At 48.0% G+C, this 24,181-nt stretch overlaps 2 protein-coding genes across 2 annotated transcripts in view; both read right to left on the bottom strand.

Annotated features, from left to right (window-relative positions):
* Positions 1 to 1,252: 1,252 nt before the first annotated feature.
* On the bottom strand, positions 1,253 to 12,451 carry xkr5a (XK related 5a; the record flags this gene model as incomplete). The annotated part of the gene is made up of 7 exons (XM_083643008.1): positions 1,253 to 2,193; positions 4,450 to 4,561; positions 7,283 to 7,452; positions 8,397 to 8,609; positions 9,229 to 9,413; positions 10,428 to 10,611; positions 12,325 to 12,451. The coding sequence occupies 7 exons, from the start codon at positions 12,449 to 12,451 to the stop codon at positions 1,253 to 1,255; spliced, it is 1,932 nt and encodes a 643-aa protein (XP_083499134.1).
* A 2,512-nt stretch (positions 12,452 to 14,963) lies between these two features.
* The window catches only part of prdm1c (PR domain containing 1c, with ZNF domain), a 9,617-nt gene continuing 399 nt past the window's right edge, over positions 14,964 to 24,181 (bottom strand). The window contains exons 2-7 of the mRNA XM_083642553.1: positions 22,395 to 22,652; positions 20,368 to 20,487; positions 19,073 to 19,325; positions 16,177 to 17,204; positions 15,787 to 15,915; positions 14,964 to 15,670 (exon numbers count right to left, since the gene is read on the bottom strand). Of these exons, the coding sequence (XP_083498679.1) occupies positions 15,116 to 15,670; positions 15,787 to 15,915; positions 16,177 to 17,204; positions 19,073 to 19,325; positions 20,368 to 20,487; positions 22,395 to 22,652 (2,343 nt within the window). The 3' untranslated portion in view covers positions 14,964 to 15,115. The remainder of the gene's footprint in view (positions 15,671 to 15,786; positions 15,916 to 16,176; positions 17,205 to 19,072; positions 19,326 to 20,367; positions 20,488 to 22,394; positions 22,653 to 24,181) is intronic.

Raw genomic sequence — 24,181 nt, 5'->3', positions numbered from 1 at the left:
GTGTATACTGTATTTATCTGTGTATCCAGTGAGTGTGTACTGTATTTATCTGTGTATGCAGTGAGTGTATACTGTATTTATCTGTGTATCCAGTGAGTGTGTACTGTATTTATCTGTGTGTATATCCAGTGAGTGTATACTGTATTTATCTGTGTGTATCCAGTGAGTGTGTACTGTATTTATCTGTGTGTATCCAGTGAGTGTGTACTGTATTTATCTGTGTGTATCCAGTGAGTGTGTACTCTATTTATCTGTGTGTATCCAGGGAGTGTGTACTGTATTTATCTGTGTGTATCCAGTGAGTGTGTACTCTATTTATCTGTGTGTATCCAGGGAGTGTGTACTGTATTTATCTGTGTGTATCCAGTGAGTGTGTACTGTATTTATATGTGTGTATCCAGTGAGTGTGTACTGTATTTATCTGTGTATCCAGTGAGTGTGTACTGTATTTATATGTGTGTATCCAGTGAGTGTGTACTGTATTTATCTGTGTATCCAGTGAGTGTGTACTGTATTTACATGTATCTGTGTGTATCCAGTGAGTGTGTACTGTATTTATCTGTGTGTATCCAGTGAGTGTGTACTGTATTTATATGTGTGTATCCAGTGAGTGTGTACTGTATTTATATGTGTGTATCCAGTGAGTGTGTACTGTATTTATCTGTGTATCCAGTGAGTGTGTACTGTATTTACATGTATCTGTGTGTATCCAGTGAGTGTGTACTGTATTTATATGTGTGTATCCAGTGAGTGTGTACTGTATTTATCTGTGTATCCAGTGAGTGTGTACTGTATTTACATGTATCTGTGTGTATCCAGTGAGTGTGTACTGTATTTATCTGTGTGTATCCAGTGAGTGTGTACTGTATTTATATGTGTGTATCCAGTGAGTGTATATCTGTGTGTATCCAGTGAGTGTATATCTGTGTGTATCCAGTGAGCGTATACTGTATTTATCTGTGTGTATCCAGTGAGTGTATACTGTATTTAGTACACTATGGGGCGTGCTAATGCTTTATGGACAGTGTATATGTTTAGAGGGCAGTACAAGCTAGCTTAGCATTATATCAAAAGTGTTCGCATATGCACCAGAGTGCACTAAATACTGGGCACTCAGAGGTGAAACTGCTTCCATTCTTTTCATTCCACAACAGTAAGCTGATCAAAAAGATTATTTTCCAAAAAAGTTGGCGTGTTCCTTTAAAGCTGGATAAGTTGCTGTTACTGTTTCCCTGATTCTCTCGCGACAAACTTAGAAGTTTTCGTCTTCATCTCTACGGGACATTATGAGCTGCCTCCGGGGGCCTGTGAGGTGAGGGACTGTGGGGGGGGAGTCCGGCATTCCACAGTCCAATTTAGGAGAGGAGGTGTAGCGCGGCCCCACCCGGCCCATCAGCCCGCGGACGTCCCTGTGAAGGGCCGGGTCGCTCGGGATGGAGCTGAGGCCCCCAGTGTCCCGGTCAAAGCGGGGGTTACTGGTGCTGCTGGGAGACTGTGGGTCGGCGCTGTAGTAGAGGGTTGAACTCGACTCCGTCGGGCAGAAGTACGGCTCCGGGCTGTCTCCAAATACAGACTTGCCCTCCGGTGAACTGCGCTTGAATTCAGATGCGGGTGACTCCAGCGGGCTCTCCATCTCCTCCAGGCTGTCGTCCTCCTCCTCCTCGGGCTGCTCTGTCGTCGTGGGCTCGCTCACGCTCTGGAACTCCTCCTTGCAGTCCGAGAGCGGCGCCGTGCCCTTCCCCTGCGACTCGGAGGCGGAGACCCCATCGCAGCTGCCTCCCTCCGCCGTGGTGTTGATGCCGTCGTTGCTCTTGAACTCATGGTTGTACTCTTCCATGTCCAGGATGGCCGCCGCCCCGCCTGCCCCGTACGCTCTGTTGATCTTCCCCAGGTCTCCCGTCTTCAGGGCCAGCCGGATCAGGAGCCAGTGGTGGTGGTAGCAGGGGCAGTTGCTGTTGGGCCGGGCGCCGCACGTCCCCGGGTGATCCACCAGGGACCCCGCTACGCCAGAGAGGGAGAAGCTGCCGTGGTTGTGCATGGAGGGGGCTGGAAGGCTCTTGTCCCCGAGAGAGAAGAAGGACTCGCCGCGCTCCATGTAGCTGCTGTCCACGTGGTTGTGATTCACGGCGCCCTGGGAGATCTCCGTCGACTTGGGGTGGAGGAACCGGTAGTACACGACCATAGAGGTAGTGCCTGGAAAGCACAAGAGGAGGAAATTGTTATCCCATGAAATTTGTCTATAGTCCACCAGGGTTGTAGTTTCAAAAATTCCATTCATTTTCTCTCTCTCTCTCTCTCTCTCTCTCTTTTTGTAAATTTTGATTGCCATTTCAGTTAGATGTTTTTATCACATCCCCCCCCCCAAACATTTACTTTATTTAAGATTTAATCTAAAGGCTCTTGGTATAAAGAATGAAAAGGAAAACAAAAAAAAATTGTGTGGGGGAAGGGTAAAAATTTCTGCAAAAACAATTTGACCCAGGTCTAATTATAAGCAGCTAATTCTGAGACGGTAATCTAATCTGGAGCATCTTAACACTATGCAATGAAACACCTCACAGATAATGTGCTAAATGCTAATTACTTTGCTGGACACACAAAGCCCAGGGGTAACCTGGGCTCTCGTCGGCTCAATTCATTAGCAGAGAGTGGGAGGCCGACAGAGAGTGGGAGGCCGACAGACAGAGAGTGGGAGGCCGACAGACAGAGAGTAGGAGGCCGACAGAGAGTGTGAGGCCGACAGAGAGTGTGAGGCCGACAGACAGAGAGTGTGAGGCCGACAGAGAGTGTGAGGCCGACAGAGAGTGTGAGGCCGACAGAGAGTGTGAGGCCGACAGAGAGTGTGAGGCCGACAGAGAGTGTGAGGCCGACAGAGAGTGTGAGGCCGACAGAGAGTGTGAGGCCGACACAGAGTGGGAGGCCGACAGACAGAGAGTGTGAGGCCGACAGAGAGTGTGAGGCCGACAGAGAGTCTGAGGCCGACAGAGAGTGTGAGGCCGACAGAGAGTGTGAGGCCGACAGAGAGTGTGAGGCCGACAGAGAGTGTGAGGCCGACACAGAGTGTGAGGCCGACACAGAGTGTGAGGCTGACAGAGAGTGTGAGGCCGACAGAGAGTGTGAGGCCGACAGAGAGTGTGAGGCCGACAGAGAGTGTGAGGCCGACAGAGAGTGTGAGGCCGACACAGAGTGGGAGGCCGACAGACAGAGAGTGTGAGGCCGACAGAGAGTGTGAGGCCGACAGAGAGTGTGAGGCTGACAGAGAGTGTGAGGCCGACAGAGAGTGTGAGGCCGACACAGAGTGTGAGGCCGACACAGAGTGTGAGGCTGACAGAGAGTGTGAGGCTGACAGAGAGTGTGAGGCTGACAGAGAGTGTGAGGCTGACAGAGAGTGTGAGGCCGACAGACAGAGAGTGTGAGGCCGACAGACAGAGAGTGTGAGGCCGACAGAGAGTGTGAGGCCGACAGAGAGTGTGAGGCTGACAGAGAGTGTGAGGCTGACAAAGAGTGTGAGGCTGACAGAGAGTGTGAGGCTGACACAGAGTGTGAGGCCGACAGAGAGTGTGAGGCTGACAAAGAGTGTGAGGCTGACAGAGAGTGTGAGGCTGACACAGAGTGTGAGGCCGACAGAGAGTGTGAGGCTGACAGAGAGTGTGAGGCTGACACAGAGTGTGAGGCCGACAGAGAGTGTGAGGCTGACAAAGAGTGTGAGGCCGACAGAGAGTGTGAGGCCGACAGAGAGTGTGAGGCTGACAGAGAGTGTGAGGCCGACAGAGAGTGTGAGGCCGACAGAGAGTGTGAGGCCGACAGAGAGTGTGAGGCCGACACAGAGTGTGAGGCCGACAGAGAGTGTGAGGCTGACAGAGAGTGTGAGGCTGACAGAGAGTGTGAGGCCGACAGAGAGTGTGAGGCTGACAGAGAGTGTGAGGCTGACAGAGAGTGTGAGGCTGACAGAGAGTGTGAGGCCGACAGAGAGTGTGAGGCCGACACAGAGTGTGAGGCTGACAGACAGAGAGTGTGAGGCCGACAGAGAGTGTGAGGCCGACACAGAGTGTGAGGCCGACACAGAGTGTGAGGCCGACAGACAGAGAGTGTGAGGCCGACACAGAGTGTGAGGCCGACAGACAGAGAGTGTGAGGCCGACACAGAGTGTGAGGCCGACAGAGAGTGTGAGGCTGACAGAGAGTGTGAGGCTGACAGAGAGTGTGAGGCTGACAGAGAGTGTGAGGCCGACACAGAGTGTGAGGCCGACAGAGAGTGTGAGGCCGACAGAGAGTGTGAGGCCGACAGAGAGTGTGAGGCCGACAGAGAGTGTGAGGCCGACAGACAGAGAGTGTGAGGCCGACAGAGAGTGTGAGGCTGACAGAGAGTGTGAGGCCGACAGAGAGTGTGAGGCCGACAGAGAGTGTGAGGCCGACAGAGAGTGTGAGGCTGACAGAGAGTGTGACTCACCGATGAGGAAGCTGCACAGCACAGTGGTGGGAAGGGTCATGCTGTCCCATGATGCTTCGCTGAGGAAGTCGGAGGCGGCCAGCAGCAGAGTGGCATTCTCTAAGAGCATGAACTGAAGGAGGAGAGAAGGTCACACCATCACTCATCTGCAGAGAGGCCTGACGTCACTGTACACCAAGGACGCAGAGGTGACAATGACAATGCAAACTATCTGCCTGTGTGTGTGTCAGTATATCTGCATGTGTGTAGGTCAGTATATCTGCCTGTGTGTAGGTCAGTATATCTGCCTGTGTGTAGGTCAGTATATCTGCCTGTGTGTGTGTCAGTATATCTGCCTGTGTGTGTGTCAGTATATGTGCCTGTGTGTGTGTCAGTATATCTGCCTGTGTGTGTGTCAGTATATCTGCCTGTGTGTGTGTCAGTATATCTGCCTGTGTGTGTGTCAGTATATGTGCCTGTGTGTGTGTCAGTATATCTGCCTGTGTGTGTGTCAGTATATCTGCCTGTGTGCCTGTGTGTGTGTCAGTATATCTGCCTGTGTGTGTGTCAGTATATCTGCCTGTGTGTGTGTCAGTATATCTGCCTGTGTGTGTGTCAGTATATCTGCCTGTGTGTGTGTCAGTATTATGTGCCTGTGTGTGTGTCAGTATATCTGCCTGTGTGTAGGTCAGTATATGTGCCTGTGTGTGTGTCAGTATATCTGCCTGTGTGTGTGTCAGTATATCTGCCTGTGTGTAGGTCAGTATATCTGCCTGTGTGTAGGTCAGTATATGTGCCTGTGTGTGTGTCAGTATATCTGCCTGTGTGTGTGTCAGTATATCTGCCTGTGTGTGTCAGTATATGTGCCTGTGTGTAGGTCAGTATATCTGCCTGTGTGTAGGTCAGTATATCTGCCTGTGTGTGTGTCAGTATATGTGCCTGTGTGTAGGTCAGTATATCTGCCTGTGTGTGTGTCAGTATATCTGCCTGTGTGTAGGTCAGTATATGTGCCTGTGTGTGTGTCAGTATATCTGCCTGTGTGTAGGTCAGTATATGTGCCTGTGTGTGTGTCAGTATATCTGCCTGTGTGTAGGTCAGTATATCTGCCTGTGTGTAGGTCAGTATATCTGCCTGTGTGTAGGTCAGTATATCTGCCTGTGTGTAGGTCAGTATATCTGCCTGTGTGTGTGTCAGTATATCTGCCTGTGTGTGTCAGTATATGTGCCTGTGTGTAGGTCAGTATATCTGCCTGTGTGTAGGTCAGTATATCTGCCTGTGTGTGTCAGTATATGTGCCTGTGTGTAGGTCAGTATATCTGCCTGTGTGTAGGTCAGTATATCTGCCTGTGTGTGTCAGTATATCTGCCTGTGTGTGTGTCAGTATATCTGCCTGTGTGTAGGTCAGTATATCTGCCTGTGTGTGTCAGTATATGTGCCTGTGTGTAGGTCAGTATATCTGCCTGTGTGTAGGTCAGTATATCTGCCTGTGTGTGTGTCAGTATATCTGCCTGTGTGCCTGTGTGTGTGTCAGTATATCTGCCTGTGTGTGTGTCAGTATATCTGCCTGTGTGTGTGTCAGTATATCTGCCTGTGTGTGTGTCAGTATATCTGCCTGTGTGTGTGTCAGTATTATGTGCCTGTGTGTGTGTCAGTATATCTGCCTGTGTGTAGGTCAGTATATGTGCCTGTGTGTGTGTCAGTATATCTGCCTGTGTGTGTGTCAGTATATCTGCCTGTGTGTAGGTCAGTATATCTGCCTGTGTGTAGGTCAGTATATGTGCCTGTGTGTGTGTCAGTATATCTGCCTGTGTGTGTGTCAGTATATCTGCCTGTGTGTAGGTCAGTATATCTGCCTGTGTGTAGGTCAGTATATCTGCCTGTGTGTAGGTCAGTATATCTGCCTGTGTGTGTGTCAGTATATCTGCCTGTGTGTGTGTCAGTATATCTGCCTGTGTGTGTGTCAGTATATGTGCCTGTGTGTGTGTCAGTATATCTGCCTGTGTGTAGGTCAGTATATCTGCCTGTGTGTGTCAGTATATGTGCCTGTGTGTAGGTCAGTATATCTGCCTGTGTGTAGGTCAGTATATCTGCCTGTGTGTAGGTCAGTATATCTGCCTGTGTGTAGGTCAGTATATCTGCCTGTGTGTAGGTCAGTATATCTGCCTGTGTGTAGGTCAGTATATCTGCCTGTGTGTGTGTCAGTATATGTGCCTGTGTGTAGGTCAGTATATCTGCCTGTGTGTAGGTCAGTATATGTGCCTGTGTGTGTCAGTATATCTGCCTGTGTGTGTGTCAGTATATCTGCCTGTGTGTAGGTCAGTATATCTGCCTGTGTGTAGGTCAGTATATGTGCCTGTGTGTGTCAGTATATCTGCCTGTGTGTGTGTCAGTATATCTGCCTGTGTGTGTGTCAGTATATGTGCCTGTGTGTGTCAATATATGTGCCTGTGTGTAGGTCAGTATATGTGCCTGTGTGTGTGTCAGTATATCTGCCTGTGTGTGTGTCAGTATATGTGCCTGTGTGTGTGTCAGTATATCTGCCTGTGTGTGTGTCAGTATATGTGCCTGTGTGTGTGTGTCAGTATATCTGCCTGTGTGTGTGTCAGTATATGTGCCTGTGTGTGTGTCAGTATATGTGCCTGTGTGTGTGTCAGTATATCTGCCTGTGTGTGTGTCAGTATATCTGCCTGTGTGTGTCAGTATATCTGCCTGTGTGTAGGTCAGTATATGTGCCTGTGTGTGTGTCAGTATATGTGCCTGTGTGTAGGTCAGTATATCTGCCTGTGTGTGTGTCAGTATATGTGCCTGTGTGTAGGTCAGTGAGCCCAACAGATACATTAGAAGTCACTTCTCACAGCATAAAAACTGGCCATGCGGTAGCGCGATGGTCCCTCTTTGACGTTGAGGAAGATGAAGATGTGGACGAGACCCATGGTGCCATTGAAGGCACGCCAGCACCACAGGCCGTTGCAGATGTCTGGTTGCTGCGATACTAGCCAGAAGGAGGCCGTGAGCCAGTGGAAACCTGGAGGTCAGCGTAAAAATAGAATGAAAGTCAGTGAGAGAGAGCACCCTGTGGGGACAGAGGATCTGTGCACACCACCACCACGCCGAGGCAGAGGAACAACTGGACAACACGCTGCATCGCTCTGTGCCCTCTGGCTGTGATTACATCACTCATTCACTGGAACGTAGATAAAAAGCTATTCAACCACAAAAATCCATCCTGCTCCTTATTATTATTATTATTAAACTAACTAAGTAACTAACTAAGTAACTAATTAACTAACTAATTAACTAATTAACTAACTAACCATCCTCCACCAAGGAGGTTATGTTTTCGGTGCCGTTAGTTCATCTGTTAAGTTTGTCTATTTGTCAGCAAGATTACGGAAAAACTACTTGGCTGATTTCCATGAAACTTCGTGGAAGGGTGCAGCATGGTCCAAGGAAGAAGCCATTACATTTTGGAGCACATCTGGAGCCGACTCACGAACAAACTATTGGCCTGGACGGAGGTCTGCGCTCTCCGAGTGCACTTCTAGTTATTCATAAATTCAGAATCATATTTAGAATGCACCATTAACTATCAGTGGTTTACAAGACTTTTCATACAACACAGTTCAAGCATCAAAAGCTACAATGTTTAGCTGGATTATTATCTCCCTGAGCTCCAAGTATTAGTATGCATACTACGTTACTATGTATTTAAATACTTTACTGATCCCCATAGGGGAATTCTCTTTTCACTTGCCATATCACAGCTGCATATGAAGAGAGTGGTGAACCTATAAATAATCTCATGACCCCCCCAAACTTAACTTGCAACCCCCCCTGGAGGGTCTCGACCCCCAGTGTGAGAACCACTGGTCTAGGCTAACCCTGATGCACCTCCACACTTAAGACCAATTCCAGGCCATTTATCGTAGCTAGCGAGTAGCCACGAACATAACGGTGCTTCTGGCTCACCTGCCACGCCGCAGACCCACCAGTTAAACACCCTGGCAAAGCACATGAGGCAGGTGACCCTGGCCCCCAGCATGCCCGCCCTCCACACCAGCTGGCAGAGCAGGGCGGCGGGCGGCATGGCCAGGTGGCCCGGGCGGATCAGACAGCACGCTCGGCTGTACAGAACCAGGGCCCAGGAGATGGACAGCAGGCACAGACCACAGCAATAACCCACTGACGGAAACACACAGGGGGAGAGAGGGTTAGACCTAGAGACAGAGTGAGGCATACTTGTAATCAACTACTCCAATTGTAATGTGAACAATTCAATTGCTGCTGTTATACCAAAATTAGCAGCTTACAGTATGGTTTTGTCCATGTGGTTTTGATACAACGGCTGAATGTTGTAATTATTGTAAAATGCTTTGGCATCATTGTCTTTGAATTAAACTGGCCTGGTTGTTGAAAGAGAGTTAATATAACAGGACTATTAAGCCCAACAATTCCCATGCACTATATAATTATCTTCATTAATAATTAATTTAATCAATTAATTAATTAATTAATTAATTAATTAATTAATTATGATTATCCCATGCATGCACTATAATTATCTTCATCATCTTGTCTGTCCTAATAAAGATATTGGGACAGGCTATTTATAGTATAGATCTATCCTCATTCCTCACCCCAGGCACGTTCTCCTATGGGGCACTGCCTTTCTTCTATTTAATTTTCAGATATTATCTCATCATCCACACGCTCTCATCTCAAGCGACTGATATGTTGCCACAGAATACGCTGCATCACAAACATTACATACAGCCCAAAGTGAGCGGAGAGGTCACTTTACCGGGGGAGTCGATGCCCACGTCGGTGGACACCACCACGTACGCCTGCAGCAGGCTCTGGGGGAGGGTGAGGACGAGGGCCTCCAGCAGCCACAGGGCAGCAACATCTGCCTGCTGCATGACCACAGCGCCCAGCTCGTCCACCGAGCCCTGCGTGTGCAACACTGACCGTATGCAGTCCCAGAACCTGTCAGCAGAGGGAGACGGAGACAAACAGCACAGCAGTGAGAGCCACCTCCTAGTAAATGTAAATGCAACCCTAGTAGAGGATTTCAATGATGTGCACAGAAGTCTAGGTCTATATATATATATATATATATATATATATATATATATATATATATATATATATATATATATATACATATATACATATACATACATATATATAGACATATACATATATACATACATATATATATATATATATATATATATATATATATATATATATATATATATATATATATATATACATATATACATATATACATATATATATAAAATATATATAAAATATATATTTGGACAAACCAAGCGATTCAGGCACGAGATGAATCACAAGAGACCATAGAACTGTAATTCCCAAACTGGGGTACGTGGAGGTACTGCAGGGGGTACTTGAGAGAAAGGGAAAAATGTAAGAACAAATCATGAAAATAAATGAAATGTTCAAATAAATCTGCCCAGGAGGCACTAAATGCAACTCTTTCACTCATTTTATTATTTTGTAATGTTATATTCATTCATTGCATTATATGCTATAGTTTCTCTTGCAGTTTTCAAAGCAAAATGTTGTAGCCGGATAAAGGGGGTACTTGGATTCAGAAATCAGGGAAAGGGGGTACTGATACTGAAGCCAAAAAAGTTTGAGAGCCCCTGCCATAGAACATGCGACTTGGAGGAGGGGCTTTCCAATGAAAACATGGGAATTCACTCCCTTAAGTCCCATGTGGAATCCGGAAGAGGGTGTGGCTTAGGCACTCTATAGGTAGCGTATACTGGTAGTATACTTATAGTTTGATTCCCACTGTGGCACATTGGATAACATCTTCCTGTAAAGAGCATTATCTTAATATCATTGATGGTATATTTTGGATTAAAGATCTTGCACAAGAAACATCAGCCACCGGATGCTGATTATATGAGGTTAGGACAATGGACTGTTATTTGTTATTTCCCAAACTGCCATAGATCTCACCTCTTGAAGATGCCTAAGTGCAATAGGTGTATGGCAGAGAGGTAGCATCGTCGGTCATCTCCGTCATCGTAGTACCACTTCACACTCAGCAGCTGTACCGCTGTCCCCGGCAGGAAGAGGCCGAGAGTGAGGCCTGCCCACTGTGTCTCCTCATTCCAGAGGTAGAACCCTATACAGTAGATCACTAACACATGCACACACACACATGCACACACACACATGCACACGGACACACACACACACACATGCACACACACACACACACACACACACACACACACACACACACACACACACACACACACACACACACACACACACAAATGCACACAGACACACACACATGCACACAGACACACACACACACACACACACACACACATGCACACACACACAAATGCGAAAAGGTGGAATAAGTGTTCAACATTTCAGTTTATATACAAAATGAGAGCCGTTTGTTATATCATAATAAAGTGTTTATACAGTAGGGCAAAACTACACTCTCTTTTATGATCAAATATTTATTCAGTTAAGCGATGAAATGCAGCACATAAAAAATAGACTTCAAACAGCACACACACCTCATATCACTGAAGCACAGAAACATCAGAATTATCCTTCAACTTGCCTGGAAGCTATCTAGCATCTAGTGATTCAAGTTTCTAGAGGGGATCAGGGTCCGAATCGTGGCCTTCACATAGCCTAGCTACATGATTATTGGTTAGTTATAAAGTTGCACTCAGAAAGCACTGACTGGACAAGGACAGGGGGTTAAATACTTCTTATATTGATCCGTTTACTGAACGCCTCATCTTTCTGTGGCAGGCAGACTCCACCGGAGGAGCCCTGGCCGGGAGGAGCAGTATTTATATCTGCTGGGATGGGAAAGGTATACGTGCTGCCTGAGAACAAAGTCACTTTTCATCCACATCCAGTCACCTCATCCCTCTGCTGTCCTGCCCTTGTCGGCATCGATCTGCTTAGTCAGGGAATCTTTCATACCGACTGCCTGCACAATGTTTTCAATACAGACCCAAGTGTGAAAGAAGGCAGTCGCAGCCACAATGCAGATTTTTTTTTAATATAAAATAATGGACAGCAAGTGTCTTCCTCAGTATATCTCAATACAGAGTCAGACACCGGTTGGGTCTGGATTGGAATACTTTTTATTTTCTTTCTTTCTTGGGGGGGATGGGTGCTAGGGTTATCTATATTGTGTGGCTATGCATGGGCATTGATGATTAACTAATTTAAAACAACTGCAGAGGATAGGTAGGGTACCTCCAGACAAGCCAGAATATCATATCTTACGAAATACCAAATGCCCTTCAAATAATTATGACAACTGGCTGGCAGGTTGATTTGTAGAAATGCAACGTTAATAATAATAAACCTTATAAAACAATGCTGTCGACCAAATTTTATGTCAGCAGTGACCTCCAAATAGATTTGCATTATGATTTCGTACCAATGAACCCCATTTTAAGATGTTGTTATTGCGATATGACTCAATCTTCTGCATGCGTTCATCTAAATAAATCGAAATCTAAACAGTGAAACAATTGTTGTGACAGGAAACTATTCCTCGTGTTGCAGCTGGGAACCTCCTGCCGTCCTGCAGGACCCCAAATTGGTGAGAATTGAGAATGTAGCAAAATGTAACGACTCGTGCTCATTGACAGTCAATGCTCGTGCCCACTATGTCGCTATTTTGAATTGTAACGGTCAAAGCCACGGCACGGCGAGGCATCATGGCTTCCATTCACACTGTAACTAACGAACATAAAGCAAATCAGATAATTGCACGCATCGTTTTATTTAATTATAATCCACTTTTTATTTCACACACCAGCAAACTGGGAGTCCGACTTGCTATGGGAATTGCATGCGGACTTACGAGCGGTCCTTTCGGCCACAATAACAAGCGCCGACGCGCCGAGCAGCACCGCCTGGCACCACGCTACCCAGCAGTCGCTCCGCCGGACCGCCGACACGGGCTGCATCCTCCCATCAGCGGGTATCATGATGCGGATACGTGCCGGGAGGGAGAGCACACCAAGGGCATTGTTGTGGGCATCCTTCGCCGTCGGTACATCCGTTACTTTTCCCTCTCTCCCGCTGCCTGCCTGCCTGCCTGCTGCCCCCCACCGCCAAAAATATCTGACGTCACCGCACGCTGGTTTTAAAGGGGCATGAGTGGAGTGGACTCTTTGGTGGACTGGGCCGAAGGTGAGCTGTGCTGAAGAAGCTCACCTTGGAAACCCTATCTGTTCCTAACTTCCTACTGACCTCTTTTTTAATCATAGGCTACGGATGTGTCCTAATGTTTCATTTGGGACACTATAAAAAGAAATTAGATGATTCATTGATCTCAGTAGGCGAGCCTCTTTTCACTTCCTCCCCCCTCCAGGGAGGGCAGAGGTCAAGGTCAGCTAAAGGACAGCTGGACCCATTGAGGGATGGCGGCCTCTGTTGAGACAGCATCCATCAGTTGTTGAACACTGGTGGTTAACTGGGAATAGCCTACACCATGGGGTTTTCAAAGTCTGAGACTGTGGGCCTCCCCTCAGACAAAGCTTGGACAACCCCCCCCCCCCCATCATGATTATGTTATTTGATCCCATTGCAGCTCAAAAATTGAGCTAAGATAGCTTGATACTGTTGACCAACTTCAGACTATACACCATAGGAAAGGTTTGTCTGAAATTAATACATCTATTTTGTTTCTGACTCTGGGAAAGAGGGAAAACATTAAAATTCCCCAAAACTACTGTATCTCTGAATTCTCTTTAACCAAATCACATGCATTTAGGATAGTCTATGTGATCTCATTTTGATAACTTATAATAACTAATGTCATATTTTGTCACCTCCATTCACTGAGCCTCCCCTGAAACTGTTTGGAGCACCCCCCTGTGGAGACCCGCCTGCCACTTTGAACACCCCTGGCCTACATCCTTCTCTGCTGGCTGTTCATGAAGTGATGAAGGTAGGAGTCATCTCTGTCTGTCCATGTGCTTAACTGTCTCATCTCCGTTCAACAGATTATCTTTATACATATGTCACTGTGTAGGAGGAGCCAGATGAAGGTTGACTAGTTTGACAGGGTGTTGTGTTTATAGTGCATATTACGCTTTAGGAAATAATACTATTTACAAATAATGTCTTCTTTGAATCAACTGACTAATAAACTCACACTTAACTGATTTGCCATTGCTAACAATAATCCAGACAAGTATGGAATCTTAATTTTATTGAGTGGTCCTTACTGAGCCAGCAGCATCATTTGCCATTTGGTTTCACTTTGATAGTGTGTTTGCTGAACCACTGAATGGTCTTTTAGTTTTGCATGGTTATGATCATCTTCTTATGTACCGTATATTTGTATTGTAATGATAACATTACCGTTATATAGTCTTTATTGTTATATACTACTTGTGCTATTCCTATTCTGTTATCTGGCTTCAATGGATTCAGCCGTCTCCTTTAGTATAGTTGTTTTGTAATATGTTAATGTTTGTTTTTTTAGTTTACATTGCCTTGAATTTGAATCAAGTGAAGTGCTACTCAGATGTAGTTGGTTTTTACATATTGTAGCGACCCGGGGTTTTGACATGTAATGTGGTGATTCGGTGTTTAGCTAGGAACCGATGTGGGGGGTTGTTCCTGGGGGGAACGGGGTGTAAGTGGCACTTCCTGTCTGGGCATGAGGTCAGTCAACCTATACGAGGAAGCTGGGTAGACGTGTGTGAGCTAGGAACGTAGCCGAGGGTGGCTAAGAGCTGGAAGCTATGAGTGTGAGCCATGAATAAAAGCCTGTACCAACTATAAGTCTCCGGTTCCTGGACGAATACCCGAATCGTCACAATATCATCACAGAAACTGTGGAGTCATCTGCTGTCAGTTCATTGGGGTCAAGTGATTCACACCAAAACTGTTGTGTCGGAGACAAAGCGTACTAAATAAGAAGCTGGTTCTTATTTATAAGGTAATTTAGTGATTTAAGACGTGCTGGTGGTGAGTAGCCTACTTCAAGATATATCCACGTCACCACCTCCCCACACCAAACAAACACACTCATACCCAGATGAACAAAATGTGCACACTGTCTCTCTTGTTCTCTGTATCTCTCCATCTCTATCTCTATTTGTATCACACACATGCACACACCCAAGCTTTCATCTGTTATCACTTTAACTCTGTGAGGCATGGATACAGACACACGTACACAGATGGAAAGATTCACTTTCACACAGTGCAGCCACCAAAATAGAATAAGAACATGAAGAAGGGCAAACTCTCTTTATGCATAATCATCACATCTTTAGTTGTTACTCCATGTTGACAAACATTATAGAAATACAAAATAGTAGAAAACATAGACAACCTTGCTAAGCAAATGTCATCACACATCTCTCAGTGTTTGTGAATTTTAGATTAATATTAACTATGTAATAAATTAACAAACATGTAGACATCGACACACAATGAAGTGACGGCCTCCCCGGGGTGACCGCTCTGCTAAAGTCCCTCTTCTTCACATGCAGTCCTGGTAGGTTGTAGGCGAGGGCCTAGCCTAGCCTAGCCGCTAGGCAATCCGTGATTGAGATAAGGCTTTACTTCAAATAGGGCAGTAACAGACAGCTGCTGAGCTGAAGGATTATATGGATGGATTAGCGAGGATGTCTTTAGGGGTCTGCTAGGCAGCCTGACTCCAGCTTGATGCTGGCTGGATGCAGAGGTAGAGAGCTGCTGTGAGGCAGCTGAAAGGCAGAAGACTCCTTTGCTGATTTGTAGATGCTCAGCTCTAAGGACATGGCCTCCCCTCCAGCACCGCTCTGGGCCTCCATCTCCTTTATTAGGCCAATAACACTCCCCTGGTCCAGCTCTGCCTCTGCAGCCATGGCCTCAAGCCGTTCTGCCGCCTCGCTGATGTCGAACCCGTCGATCTCCACGTTGACCCGGTGCAGCTCCTCCTGCGAGGGTCCGTGGGAGGCTGAGGACGGGGCGAGAGGGCAGAAGCCTTGGAGGTGCACCTGGAGGCTGCAGTAGTGGAGGTAGGCACGGGGGCAGTGTGGACACCGGTGAGGTCGTTCTCCAGTGTGGAGGCGCTTGTGGAGCTTGAGGTGGACGAACTGAGTGAAGCGGGCCGGGCACAGCTTGCACTGGTAGGGCCTCTCGCCTGAGTGGAGCCGCTGGTGGGTCTTCAGGTTGCTGGTGCTGCTGAAACGCTTGTGGCACACCTGAGTCAAGACAGAGACGATGGAAATAAGTTAGAGAAGCTAAGTCAAAGGATAAAAACATGCTTTTACGGTGTCTAGTCTTGATACAGTAAACCACTGAGAAGACATATCTGTACCTTGCATTCATGTGGCTTCTCTCCCGTGTGAACCAGGTAGTGTTTCTGCAGGTGGGCCAGCTGGGTGAAGTCCTTACTGCAGGTCTGACACCTGAATGGACGCTCTCCACTGTGTACTCGCAGATGGACCTGAGGACAGCATGTCAGACAGCATGTCAAACTCTTTAAGAGGCCACCACACCATGGCTCATACATTTGAATATTCCCTAGCCACTTTCATTGATTTGTAAGTCAGCTAGATCTTTAGAAATGAGCAGAACCTCCAAATGATGGTTGTTATCTAGCAAAGTTACTTGTAGCATAGCCAGATTTGCCAGCCACATTTTGGCTGGAGGCTGGCATGTATCTCCCACTCTGCTGCCCATACTGACATGATGCAGAGGAACTAACCTTGAGGTTGGACAGCTGGCCAAAGATCTTTCCGCAGACATTGCACTCGTACCGGATCTTCCCATTCTGCCTGGTGAGAGGGTAGGACAGGGTCTTGTAGCCAATGACCTGTCCCCGTTTGATCTTCCTGAGGTCCATTGCATCCTCAGCATTGCTCTGTGTTGCAGAGGTGGGTTTGGAAGGGAGGCAGTCTGAGTAGGCAGCCATGCCCGCCGGCGGTGAGCCTTCCCTACCCGCACGAGAGGGCAGTGCCCCCCGGAGGGAGGTGGCAATCGATGAGGCACTGGAGGTGGCAGGTACCGGGAGGTCCGCATGGACAATGCTGGAGGGGGAGAGCTTGACATCTCTGAGGTCATCAGGTGACGTGACGTTGGGGATCCTGAGGTAGTTTGCCCTTCTGGACATGAGGTCCTTGTTGTCTTTGTGCCCATTGGTTGGTGAAAGAAGGAGGTCTTGTTTGGTATTGGTTAGTGCAAGAGTCAAGTCTTTGTGTCCACTGGCTGAAGCGTGGAGGAAGTGTGCATAGCCATTGAAGGGCAGTAAATGATGTGAGAGTGTCATGTGAGGTTTTAGTCGATCGCCGTAGAATGGGTATAAGTGAGGTAGAATGCTGCTGAGGCCGACTGGATAGTGAGGCAGCAGGTAGGGCGCGGGCCTCAGACCAGCATGCACATGCTCAGGCACAGAGGAGTCTGGGTAAGGTTTGACTGCCACAGGCCCTTGATTGTGCTTTAAGGGGAAGTGCAAATGGGAGCTGATGGGACTACTCACAGCTGGCCTTTTGGGAGGCGGAGGGCCGCAGTACGGCATCGGTGCGTAACTAGGGCTATGCACAGATTGTGAGTGGGGGCGGAGGGGATAGACAACGCGGGGACACAGGGGAAAGATTGGGAGGCTGGTTTGGGACAAAGGACTGTCCGGGCGCCTGGGGCAGGCAGGCAGGGGTTTGGAGGGCTCTTCCCGGAGGATTTCAGAGACGCTGTGTCCTCGTTTACCTGTCGTCGTCTTCTCCTGAGCTTGACTCTGCTCTGTGGGACAAAAAAAAGACATGCAGAAATGGATACAGGATGTCAAGATCAGGTGAAATAATTGGTAGACATTTCAGCCTAAGTGTGATATTGCATTGCAAGTATCTACTATCATAACAGGTTTTAAAATATGTCACATGGGCACCAGTGACACATTTATAGAATTATGTCAGCTTCCAGCAATGGCATCCAGTGATACAGACAACTCCTGACAGTCATGTCAGTGTGTGATCATGCACTCATCACTTCCTTGTTGACATCACCGCAGCCTGCGGCTTTCATCTTAAAAGGCAACTTCTCTAGTCCAACCTGTTGCTGTCTGCTCTGATGAAAAAGACAACCAAGTGTAGTTTGATCAGATGTGTCTGCGTACGGCAACATGTGTGTATTGGTCTGTTAAGATCGTCTGCAGTCTCCCAGACCTGCCTGGGCACTCTCTGAAAGCGGATACCAGAGGTGAAACAATAGGGGTGTGATCAGGATACAGATAGCATGGAGGAGAGGAGTGAGTGCCTACAGTATGTTACTTACATTAGAGGCATGGATGAGTCAAATGAGGCACAATTGCAATTGACTACATACACCACAAAACTTAGCAAAATATTTCCCATCCGCCTTCAACATTGATTGGCCGGAGAATTCACCAGTTCAGTTTCACCATTTCACCACTTTGACATTTGCCTGGTGGTGGCTAATGTTGGTTTTCCGTTGCGGTTTTACAAACGGCTTGAGTTTATGAAATCTGGATCCCAATCTGTCTTTTGTCTCAGCAGTCTGTTCCACCCAGGAAGTCACGGAGAGAAATTCTGTCCAGCTGACTCACTCCAGAGCAGACAAGGTCAAGAGCTGACACACAGAGGAAGACAAAATACAGTATGTACACACACACACGCACGCGCACGCGCACGCGCACACACACGCACGCACACGCACGCACGCACGCAGGCACGCACGCGCACGCACACACACACACACACACACAAACACACACACACACACACACACACACACACACACACACACACATTTCACATTTTCACCGACACTTGGACACAGGAATATCTAGCCACAAGCTCACAAACAGAGCAACCCTTATCTACTCGGTGCTCCCCTGTGTTGCCCTTCCCCCTTTTGTGACTGAGAGACGAGCAGAGCTCTCTGCAAACAAACAGCCGACACTCAGTGAGATATCAATCTGTCAGCGGGACGTCCCGTCAGGAAGTTCAAGTAGTCACTGGAGCGCTTCCTACACCTCTTCCTCCTTAAGAGCCAAATAAATAAGGAGAGTCGTGCCAAAACGCTGTCAGCACCTCAGGCCAACCCCCCCACTCCTCTTGTGTGTGTGTGTGTGTGGAGGGGGGGGGGGGGGGGGTGCGTTTGCATGAGTATTTTAGGGGGCGCAGGAGCATGCATGTGTGTGTGTGTGTGTGTGTGTGTGTGTGTGTGTGCGTGCGTGTGTGTGTGTGTGTGTGTGTGTGTGTTGCCAGCTGTGTTTCTATATGTGGGCTTAAAAAAAAAGGGAAACTGAAACATTGCCTAAAGTCGTGAAATTGCTCTCACCTTACACAGGGACTATGGCTCCACCTGGAGATAGGCCCTCTCCCCTTTCACGACTCCCCTCTCTTCCTTTGTGTCCGCCCGTAACAAAGGGCAGTGGGTGTGACTGTATAGCTTGTTAAACACCCACACAAAGAGTGTGTCAGTCGGCCAGCGCTTTGACTGAGCGCTTTATTCCTCAAATAACAACACACATCAGATATGTCCCAGAGTGTTGGCAAGGCAATGGCTCCCCCGTTACTTTAGGTGTCCAACAACTCTGTTTGTGCCATCCTAAATGGAGACTACCCCACCATCACACAGACACTTACCAATGCTCTCAGTCACCAGTTGCCCCAGCGGCGGGTAGTGACAGCGCTGGGCGAATTCGGGGCAGTACCACACCAGGAGCTCCTGGCCCGGCTGCAGTGGCCGGATTGTGTAGAAGTAGATGTCCAGGCCGCTCTGGCACGCCACCAGGTTCTGCTGCTCCGCCCCGCAGGCCGGGTTGACGTAGCGCATCCAGTTGCTGCGCTCCTCGTTCAGACCGTCCAGGATGCGGTGTAAGCGCCCCTCGGAGAAGACCTGCGGCGTGAGAGAACCCAGAGAGATGTTCAGATGACTGCGCGCGTCATAGTCTGAATGTGAGACTGTGACGTCACGCGCTTTCCACAGGCTTTTATGGTAAATGTATTGTTTCAGCAGAGGGAGTGGATGACGGGGTGCTGGATCTAGTGTGTCTTTGCAGCACACGAGAGCACCACTGAACAAGAATGTCACCTTATGACTGGATATAGTATCGCCTATACTACGCTCGCCCACTACCACTCTCTACTCCCCATTGCCTTCGGCATGTAATGAATCAGCATCTGAATGACTGCCTTCCTTCTCAAAAATCGGCGAAATCCTCCGCGAAATGAATTCCTTCTTTGTTTTGTTTACCACAGAGCGTTCTCGCTCCCTCTCTTTAGGTCCATACTCTTTGTGCTATCTGCTCCTGAGACACGTTATTGCTTGAGTCATGGCTGCAATGTAAACATGTTGACTGTGTTATGACTATTGCAAGGTTGTGTCAGGGTTTCAAGGTCGCTGAGTCTTATCTGTAATCACACAGACATGCATGACTACACGCGTTTTCTTGCAGACTAATGTCCCGATGCTGCTGAGTACTTCGCGTACCATAACGTAGAGAGGCTCTCAGGCTCAAAGCCACTTCCTCGCTTACTCAGTGTGAGAGTTTGAGAATCAGGAGGAGTGTGTGCATGTGTATTTACTGGCAGCGAGAGCGTGGCACTGCCGAGAGGAGCGGAGAGGGGAGAGATGCGCTGCGTCACTGAAACCAAACAGCTGTGTGTGTGACCTCAAACAGCCAGATCCACAACTGGCAAAACATGCAGATCAGAACGCAGCACGCAGCATCTGAACCTGCCTCAGCATTCTCAGACAGTCACAGTTTGGCAGGATGTCAGAAGCGGAGCACGCGCTTGCCATCCCATGGCAGAGCACAGCCTCCGCACCAGCCTCTCCAGACACAGACACAGGAAGTGACGCGTTTTGAGACACTGTCTGTCCAGATGTTCACATGCATGCAGACACAAATCCAGTGGCACACATGCGCCTCACTTACCCTCCAAAAGTACTTCCTGTTGGCGTCTTTCAGGACTGTTTCATTGGTGTAGCTCTCCCCAACCAGGGGGCCAAAGCGCGTCCCCTTGGGAATCAGCTCCTTACTGGTCACGCCGAGCACCTGTTCAACAAGCAGGATATAGCAGCATCATAAAACAGTACTGTAGATGATTATTCAAAATGGAGACTTGAACAAGCAAGAGGATGATGCCCTCTGAGTCAGAAAGCCAAGATGAAAGTGATGAGATTGTAGAGAGTACAGTCTTCCTTCCTTATCAGATCCCCTATCTGTCGGTCCCTTGGTGACTAACCAGAAAGATCAGGTCAACTCAACAGGAAATTGTCTCCTGAGAATTACTCGCCCGAGAAAAGGAAATGAGCAATCAGACGAGTTTCTTCTACATATACAGCCCACCCCCGAGAATATATCATATTTCCACGGTGTGAAAAATCTCTAAATGAGAATTTGCGAGGCTGTGACAGAAGAACACGTTCTTTCCTTCGCACGATGAATATTTCATGAGCCAATCACACGAGTTATCTTCAGTTTCTCTGCCGTATTAAAATTTAAGCACTACTCTTGTTCTGCTACCTACAGGTGTGAAACTCAGCCCCCGTCTCCAGCCTCCGGGGTGGGGAAGAGAGGATAGGATGTCATGGGCACACCCCAGCCAGTCAACGGCACCTTAAGCTCTGCCTTCAAATCCCCTAAAGCAATGGTAATGTATTCTCTCTTTCATCTCAGAGCAATACGGCCATGGTTGGAGTAGGAGTCTCCCCTGTGTATGCGCGGTGGGCTATATACAGTACCTGCGCTTAGCCATACATTTGATCTCCAGTGTGTCCGTGTTTGTGTGAGAACTCCATTTTAAGTCCCTATGTGCCACGGTTTTACCCCTATGTAACCTGCGGTCTGCTCTTTGGTGTTCTCCAGACTCCAGACAGACCTTATTAGAAGGTCAAAGTGGTAGTGCAGGTATTCAGACACCTGGGTTCTCTCCTCTGATCTCACCAGACTATAAGATCTCTCATCTACAGAGAGACTCGCAACCCTAATCCTCTATTGTGTATTTGAACAGGAAACCTTACGCAGCCTCACAAACAATTCAGCTAAGTGAATCTTTTCTTGTCCTTGATGCGGCTTTGATGCGGCGCTATCTGCGATCTCGGTGCCACGGTCCATCCAGTTAAACATCAACCATCTAGGGCTTTCATGTGAGTGACTGTGGCTGACGCGCACTTCTTCTTCTTCAGAGGATTCTTTACGGTGCACTCTGGAAGGTGGGACCCAGTGCCTCCACTTTACGGTGTAATTGTGTGTTGGGGACAATGGGTTGGGAATCTGTGGTAGCTGCTAATCATAGGCACCTCAGGCTGTGTGGTGAGGGGGGTTGGCTATTGTCTCTGTCCTCGTCTCAAGACCACGACATACGTCGCACAGAGGAAAAGCCGAAATTAGACAACAACATGTCAAGTACTTCCTGCCCGAGGATGGATGCGCAGATGGAAGGATGTTGGAGTGACGCAAGGGCTCGGCATTTACAAAAAACATAAACATATAGCCTACAGCGCACACTCACGCACCACTTCATGAGATTTACTGAGATATTTAGAATTTTAGTCGGGTCGTTTTCGTCTTCATTTTCCTCCTGCCTTGGGTTTTATTGAAGAAAACACTCCCGAAACGCCTTTTTTGGACATCTGAATCATCTGAAAAATACATTTTGACTTTTTCTAGTCGAGTAAAATTCAAAAAGTCAAGGTATCCCTTTAAAGGTATGTGATTTTGGATAAAGATTGAGTCAACACGCTTCTCATTCCCAGGTCATCAAATACGCTTTGGGTTGGTGGTAAGCGCCAGTATTTGACGACCTGGGAATGAGAACCGTGTTGACTCAATCTGTATCCAAAATCACATATAGTACCTTTAAGTCCCATACAACAAACTGACAACAACTCCACTGTTTACACACTCTTAACCATTGGCTGAGTGACAAACAGGAAACGTGCGTCTGCTCTGCTGCGTACCTCTGCTGCGTCGGCGCAGCGTTTCAGAGCCAGGTTTCTGGGCAGGGACCTCTCGGCGCACGTCCTGCCGCGGCTCTCCGACTCTTCCTCCAGAGGCTGGTCCTTCACGATGTAAGTGCACTTCTCCTCGAACTCGGCCTCGCTCCACGATGTCATGTCCGCGTCCCGCGTGTCTGCCGTCGCCACGGTGATGACCCCCGTGCTTTGCGGTGACCCCTCTGAGGTTAACATGGCTGTGCTGTGCTGGGAGGAGGAGGCCTTCAGGGGAGACAGAGAGATAAGAATATGGTAAAAAAAATATATATATATATTACCTACTGTTCATCATCATATCTTTAAATAGAGGATTCTGGCTTATGAGGGTGTTATCAAACATTATATACTACCCTTTAAAAAGCACCTAAATGTCTTGAACTTCCTGAAATTAATAGTAGAATTCCTTTTTTTAGATATCTCCTTTAACACAACCCCTTGTTCCTCTTGAGTCCATCGTCATCTTTGCCACTATGTACATTTCCTCCTTATTCCCCGTTCACCCTGGCCCTTTCTCGTACTATTCAAGGAAACAAATAGTGCAGAAACACAGCAAACAACAGCTGAGGGCTCAGGGGAAGTACAGTCTTGAATGGAGCCAAAATTAGATCCCCGAGCGTGAGGTGTGAGATGAGAGGAGGTAGTGGCAAGGTGGCGGTGGTGGTGGGGGGGGAATCTAACTTTCCCATCGGCCGCTCCTACCGGACAAACACACTTCAAAGTGGAACCTTCATACTCGCTGCCCCGTTGCCCCGACTGTTCCAAACATCCTGTGGCTATCCCAATCGCGCCCCTCATCCCCGGCCGGGCTACGAGGGAGGTTCCTGTGCACGTCACCAGCACTTTCACAAGGAAACCAGTGCTCCCAGTCAATCGGCCAGACTTCCTCCAGGCTGACTGGGAGCTGGCTCTCAGCCCAGTCTAGGCTACCCCGCACTCCCCCCCCACTCTCTCCCCCACTCTCTCCCCCCTCTCTCCCTCCTCTCTCCCTCCTCAGGAAGATTGTCGTCTTTTAAGGGCAGTCGGCGGATAACTCAGAGGCAAAGTGCGCCGGCTGATGCGATGAAGTATTGAACCAGCGTGACAAAAGAAGATAGCACAGCTTGTGATGAAAAGACAATGTTTAGAAATGTCCTCTCAGATCGAATAATGTCAACAACTCTGTCCTCCTCTTGGCCTCATCTCTTTGCCTGGAAGATGGTAACAGATAAGGGCTCTGGCTGCTAAGAGTGGGGCTCATGTGACTTCAGTGCCCTCCTGAAGTGTCATCAATCTTTAGAGCCAACCGAAAAAGATGCGTCAAATTCCCAAATATCACCCGATCATATGATGTTGTGGATTTTGTCAGATATTATTCTAGCTCGGGGGAGAAACAACCTTTCCAGCTCTTTTCCTGCACGGGCTTTCATTGCCCTCTCAACGCTCACTTTTCCTCACTTGAAAGAATATCCCGACTCCCAAACAAACCCAGAAATAACCATCAATCATCACACACCTGTCAAGGCAACACAATCACTTGGCATCTGTATGGCACACGGGCCTGCCCTGCGCTGCAGCGAGCGAAAATATGACCCTCTGTTTGAACTTGTGCCCAAAAAGACAGAAATGCAAACAGAGATGAGATTTAGGGTTGACATTTCGCCGTGTTTTTCCCTCTGAAGTGTGTCTCGGAATGACTGTCACACGCGTGACAGCTCACTCCGAAAGCGCCGAACCCAGTGACACAGCAGAAAGGATATTGTAAAAACCCAGGC

This window comes from Poromitra crassiceps, assembly GCF_964638095.1.
Source record: "Poromitra crassiceps genome assembly, chromosome: 9".
In the NCBI taxonomy this organism is placed as follows: Eukaryota; Metazoa; Chordata; class Actinopteri; order Beryciformes; family Melamphaidae; genus Poromitra; species Poromitra crassiceps.
Note: the sequence above shows the minus strand (reverse complement) of the source record. Positions and strands in the feature narration are given on the sequence as shown.